This window comes from Mesitornis unicolor, unplaced genomic scaffold, assembly GCF_000695765.1.
Source record: "Mesitornis unicolor isolate BGI_N332 unplaced genomic scaffold, ASM69576v1 scaffold24348, whole genome shotgun sequence".
NCBI classification, from domain to species: Eukaryota; Metazoa; Chordata; class Aves; order Mesitornithiformes; family Mesitornithidae; genus Mesitornis; species Mesitornis unicolor.
Genome location: NW_010201510.1, coordinates 42,333 through 49,179, shown reverse-complemented (window position 1 = coordinate 49,179; position 6,847 = coordinate 42,333). Strand labels below are relative to the sequence as shown.

The 6,847-nt window shown below is 38.1% G+C and overlaps 1 protein-coding gene across 1 annotated transcript in view; it reads left to right on the top strand.

The window, feature by feature from the left end:
• Positions 1-1,021: 1,021 nt before the first annotated feature.
• The window catches only part of LOC104545087 (adenylate cyclase type 2), a gene marked incomplete at both ends in the record, with an annotated part of 46,164 nt that continues 40,338 nt past the window's right edge, over positions 1,022-6,847 (top strand). Inside the window, one exon of the mRNA XM_010190129.1 lies at positions 1,022-1,171. Within this exon, the coding sequence (XP_010188431.1) occupies positions 1,022-1,171 (150 nt within the window). The remainder of the gene's footprint in view (positions 1,172-6,847) is intronic.

The window sequence follows — 6,847 nt, the reverse complement described above, 5'->3', positions numbered from 1 at the left end:
GTGCTTATAATCCAGACTATATGATACTAGGACCTTACAAACACAGACCCATTCTTATCAAATTGCAACTGTCTCTCTACTTCAGTTACCTTTTAGTATTATCTTTTTTTATTGAATTAAGAATTGGTTTCATTACTCTGCTGCTTCTGCTCTGAGTGAGCTAGGGTGGGTAAATGTGTCTCTGTTTTTTGCAGCAATAAATTGGGAACAATTGAAAGTGCTAGTATCACCACACAGTATCCTGTCCTTTTCGAAGTTCAAGTACAGGAAAGGCCTGCCACTCTCCTCTCTTTACTTTCTCTGAAATGTCCCAGGCAGTTAATAAATAAAACTGGATTCTTTAAGAGAATGTATTTCTTGTGTTCATGTGTTGTGGTGTACACTGAGCGTCTGATGCTGTAAGTTTGACCCTAAATCTTACAGATTAAGTTTTGTGTTTTAGACAAATGCAGCTCTTTGGCAGTGGTGAAAAGTATATTCTAGTAGAGAGATCTAAGGTATCACTACTTAAACATTGCTTACCATCAACAAGGTTAATATTTATAGCCAACTGACACATAGTAGTGGGTCAGGCTGAGGTAAGATGCAGGGCACACGATGTAGGCGAATCTTTTCACCTCTTAATCATATGGCACTGCAAGAGAAAATGTCTTGCCAAAAGAGCACGGCAATAACATGGTTTCCGATGTTATTAGGAGCCATAGCTATTGTTTTATATCAGCAGATCTTGATCCCACCTAATTAATACCCCACAGTGAATTTCTTTTTCAGATAATGTATATCTCATTGAGTAAGCAAACAAGTTGTTCATTATAATTCTTACTCAATCCTAAATTAAAATGGTCTTATTGTCTGGGACTTTGCCACCAATTGTGAAGATTTTTGGAAAGGTGAAACTTTGCTAGAAATCAGACAAAATCAAAATACATAACTGCAGCAACCTTTCATTGCAGCTTAAGGTTATGTTCTGTTAATTTATTTATATAAATTCTGTGACACTTTTTTTTTCTTACTCCCCTAGATATTGGCAAATGTAATCATTTTCATCTGTGGAAACTTGGCAGGAGCGTACCACAAACACCTCATGGAACTTGCACTACAGCAGACGTATCAGGACACGTGCAACTGCATCAAATCCCGTATCAAGTTAGAATTTGAGAAGAGGCAACAGGTAAAGTCACACCCATGTCTGGGTCCATTTTGCTGTTTTCACACTATTTCCCCATTCATCACTATATAATACAGTTTGCTAATGCAAGAACCCTTAATGAATTACTTGAAGCCACTTAATGAAATATGCAAAGACTTTTGAACACAGTTGTTTCCAATTTCCATCTGAATATAAGAAAGTATTATAATTATTTATGTTGTCAAATACATGTTTTCATTCATTTGTTCTATGAAAATATTTTATGGTGAAGAAAGTTGAAAACACTATATAGCCTGTGCTTGCATACTCCTTTATTTTCCTCATTGAATGGCCTGCAAGATGTTTGTGCTTTGTGAATTTAATTTAATTTAATTCTTCATGCCCAAGACCAATACTGCAAAATCTCTATGAGAAGATATTAATGCACTGTTTTTGAAAAATATTTGGAACTACAATACTGATGAATCATATGATATAGTTTTAGGGGTCAGGTATGTTAAGAGGAGCTAGGGGAATTGCATAATGAGACTATCTGTCATTTATTGTAGCAGCTGAATAAAAGGCTTCTCTGATTGCTTTATATAGTTCTTTTTCTTTTTGCAAGTTCTGTGCAGTGCCTGTCATCCTGACAGACAGGTGCTTCATTTAAGAGAATTTGAAATACAAATTAGTTCATCAAGTAGTAAAGAAGATAGGTGTATTTTTCTTTGAAGGTCACCAAACTCAAACTGCCATGAACTCTTAAGGGCCAGAGAACAGAGCCTTCACTGACACATTTCTGTTGTCACAAAAAAGTGCATGCAGATGTACACCTCATATGTCCTGCCTGACCTTAACTGTCATGTGTGTCTCACAAATACTTGTAGCCATTTTAAATGAAGGTTTTCAAGACCCATCACCAGCACTTTTTTCACAGAAAAAGCAAATGGAGAGCCCATTCCAGAACTTAACAGGTGATGTGTGTTTGAAGGGCTAGCCTTATTCTGCTGGGCACTTGGGTCGCATACTGGCTGAAGATGCTGTGAAACATTTAAGGTAGCCTTAAGGAGAACATCTTACAGTAAAGGCAGGCTTTGAAGATTAGATGTAAAATTTGCATAAGGTACTGTTGCAGGAGAGGTTCTGTAAGAACATTTATCAGTTTCCACCTCTGCCTCTATGAGCTGTGTGCAGTGAATTAGTAGGCTTTATAAGTGATGGTACACGTTTTACTACCTGTTGAGAATGTGGGAGAGAATATCTCCAAACTAGTTCCAGTGAGACAACTTTTGAGTACAGAGCAACCAATGCCAAGTATCTGGGAGCAGTACCACTCCAGATTTGGCAGTCTCCAGTGATGCAGGGCTGATGTGATGGCTTCTAGGCTCATGGTGACTTTGTAGAAGATAGTTAACTTCTTCTGGCAGCTGAGACCTATGCCAGAAGGATGTATGCAGACTGTAATCAAACAGGATAATAATTCTCAGTAGGCATCAAGGTCTCCCATATTCAGAAGACACCTGAGCTCTTAGCTTCCTGAGCACAGTTGTAAGGGCCCAGGTTTCTACTGTTGTTTGTTTTTTCCTTCAGACGTAGGAAATGCATTGGTGTGTCTGCCAAAATCAGGAGGGTGTATTACTGGACACTGGCAGTAGGTGAATTCAATGGGCTAAGGATGCTGCTTGTAGAAGTCAGTAATTAGAACAGACATAGTGCTAGGTGGTCGTGTCTGTAAATGTATATTATTTGCTAAACACTACTAATTTCTATGGAAAAACATAAATAAGTGATTTTGGTTTCCTGGCACTCCTGAAGGGCTTGCAAAAATGGTTGACAATGTGACAATGGAGAGGCAGAAATATCTGAAATTTCATGCTAGATGCTTCCTCTCTGTGGTTTGTAGGAGTTGTGTTTCGAATATGCTGGAGCCAAGCAAGATGGAAAGTGGCAACAACCATCTTTCAATGATAAATCATGTTGTTGTTATACAGTAATGAAAGATACTGTACGTAATTTGTTATATATATGTATGTGTTTTCATATTTATGTTTTGATATAAATAAATATATCAAATTAGTTAAGACACCTACACAGCTCTAAGTAGTGTATTGTAGGTATGGATTAATAACAGATGGAGGGATTAAAGTCTTATTAAACAGAAGTGAAGTACTCTATGAATGCTAACGATCTTTTTGACTTTTGATGAACCATTAGCTCATCAGATCTTCTTATCTAGATTTCTTTAGCCTTCATCCTCTCAACCCCATAATATGTCCTTTATCTCATGTCACAGTTTTTCCAACCAGAAAGACAAGTAAGTGCACATCCTTTCTATAACATTTATGAACATTAGATATTTAAATATGAAAAGGAAATTTGGGTTCATTTGATAAGTTGCGTTATTTTTTTCCACAGTTAACAAATGTCTTTATTTGCAAACTTCAGTTCAGAAGTGGTTGTACTTTAGTCTGTCTTTTAATATTGCTTGTTTTGCCAAGAAGCTACAGCAGATCTTCCACATTGCTGGTATTCAGGGAGAAAGCTCATCATATTGCTGGCTATTTTTAGAGGATTGAGATACATTAAAACAGTAGGAGCAGGTGCATTTTAAAAAACATTGAGTTTGATCAAAGCCTTTATTAGCCTGTGAAAGGTTGTAGCATGACCCTTGATTCTACATCCCTTTAACAAGAAAAATTTAATTTACTTCAGTGAGAAGTGACACAAGCTACTTTTATACAAATACAGAGCGTAGGATGTGCTTCTAAATGCTTAGGGCTCCAGATCAAATTTGCAAATTTGTCCAGATCATGGACATCACGTCTTTTATAATTGTTTTTTGAAAGATGTACAATTTATGTTCCAAATTATTCCATGGATTTCCTAGTATTTTGTTTGAGAGTAGGCTCATACAAATGTAGCTGTTGTTTTCCGTTGGGTTCTTTTTGTATGTCTTTGAATAGCCTTTTTGAGAATACCATTCCAATCGTATCAATAGATAAGAAGTATACTGAATTACCACTCAACCATTATGCCAGGGGACTCAAGAGAAACACCAAATTCAATGTTTTCAATTGAGACCAGCATATGTTAGTATCTGGTGAAATAGGGGTGTGCATATATAGACTGAGGTACAAGTTAGAGACATATTGTACCCACACCATTGTGTATTTCTGTTAGGGCACAGCAAAGACTGGCTGCTCCCAACAGGATGCAAAGCCATGGGTGATGACACCTGCCAGCACAAAGTCAGCTGGGCAAACCCAGTTGCTGGCAGCCAGGGCTGAGCGAGAGTCCAGAACACCGGACAAGTCTGTGGTGATGAGACAGGTCTGAGGCCAAGCCAGGAGGTCAATCCACAGCTCAGGGTCAGGTCCAGCAACTTCTAGGATGAAGCCAGGAAGTCAGTCCAGGGGCCAGGATCAGCAGGGTCCCCAACCAGCTCCTACAGCACATCTCAGGAGGGGGCTGAGTTGAAATGGGACTCCTAGACGATGGGCAGAGGCTGAGGGTAGAGGCCCAGGTGAGGTTGGTTAAGGCCAGTAAAGCCGGTCTGTGCCTCCAGGGCCTTTACAGCTTCAATATGATTTATTGCATAGGAGTCTTACTTAGGCTTGTTATGGATTTGCACTATATAATGTGTGTTTGCCTGCAGGTGTATATGTGTAGATGTTTATGTGTATTATGGACTGTGTTTTTTTGGGGCTGTGCTTCATAACACTAGACAGTCTGGATTTTATTTCCATTAGTGTACTTTGAAGTGAGTGTCACTTTTAAACTGTGGTAAAAGGCGGTATTTTCAGTGCCCACTTTGGAGTTTCTCACATAGCTTTTCTATCTTTTCAGTGTATATAAAAAAGAAAAATGAAACTATTCTGACCTCTATTAATTTGCAGCCTCATTTCAAGATATGTATTTAAAATAGCCTCTCATAACATTATTTGTCTCACTGATGCAGCCTGGCTGACAGTTTGTAATGACTCATTAACAGTGAATGTAAGATATTACTGCTGACAAGCAGTTAGCATAATTGCTCTTCTCTCTCTCTTCTGGTGCTTTGCATCATGAGACATAGGAGTATAGACTGAGAAATTCTTACAACATCGCAGGGAGGTGTTTGTAAGGTGTTGGTGTTCAGTAGGTTCTCTAAAATGCTGTCTTTGAAAAGGAGGCAGTATAATGACGGTTTTGGAAACAACACTCAGGTAGCAGATGAAAATGAATGAGGTTTCAAATCATTGAGTGGGATTTTAATTTTTTCACCAAAACATGGTGAAGGAATACCATTCATTACAAGAACTGAGATATTTCAAAATTGTTTTTAATTTAATCTAAAACAGAGAAGTCTCATACATTTCTGAGACTCAAGGCTTTCAGTAAAGAATATAAACATATTTGGCAATAATACAGAAAATGTGGATTCCTGTAAATTCAATTAATGCATTTTAAAATGTAAGCTACTAATATTTTCATGAACATAGAATAGTTTTACTAAAGGCTTCCTCATTTTCCTTTTTTTCCCCACGTAGCTTCAAAGCTAGCAAGCAGGAAAAACAAAAACTAGTTTTGGTCTTTTAAATTTTAGGATTCATTTTCTACTCCAGGAGCATTCATGCACATCCATGTGGCTGAGGTGCCAATCCTTTCTATTAATCTACATGTCATTACCAGAATTTAAGCCTGTTCTGAGGAAGAACTTAAGTGCCAAGTTCTGCATGGTAGACCATGTGGAAGATGGATAGAGTATGCAAATAGAAACTGGAGAGAGTCCACCGAATGACTATGGGGATAATTAGGGGACTGGAGCTCATGCCAGATGATGAGACTCAGGGAATTTAGGATGTTTAGCCTGCAGAAGAAAAGGCTTGAGGAGGACATCTAGCAGCTGCCTTCTGCCTGAAGGAGCTTAAGTGTAAGATGTGGTGAGATTTTTCTCAAAGGCACACAGTGAAAGGATGAGAGGCAACAGGCATGAGTTGTGACAGAGCAAATGCAGACTGGATGGAGGTGAATAATTCTTCCTCGAGAGTGGGGTTAAGCACTGGGAAAGGCTGCCCAGAGAGGTGGTGGAATCTGCGTGCAGGGAGATTTTCAAGACTCAGCTGGACAGATTGCTACACTTCAACTCTTGTCAAGGACAAAAAGGGAGGACACTATAAATACAGAGCTCAGAATCTATTGTTAGTCTAATTAAAGACTTAACAATGTAATGAAAATACAGCAATCAATTATTAGTAGTATATCAGTTACAATAGTAATAACAAGCAGAGTCCACATTATCTAATTAACACAGAAAAGCATAAATACAGCTAAAACTTATGCAGAAAGTCGAATATATCCTCATTTTCTTTGGTGTTCTCCTCAGTCTTCCATAACCACGTAGCCCCACAGTACAGTACTGCCATTGCCATGTGCTTTGTACTGAGTTTGCAAGGACTCAGGATTAAGGTTATCTGATTTTTTTTTGACGTTCCAGGAGCTTTGGTTTTACTTTATTTAGCTTAACAGCAATTTTTTTAACAACAAGGTGGCTATAGCTAATTAACTTTACTTTTCTTATGGTATGGTACAACTGTAGTTATTATATAGATAATAGTAAAGAACAACTGTTCTGTGAAAAATGAGATATTGACAACTTTAAGATGATGTGGAAAAGTACAGACCTGGTGTCACAGTGGAAGCCTTAAGAAGTGGTGACACAAAATTCGGTGCAGAGGA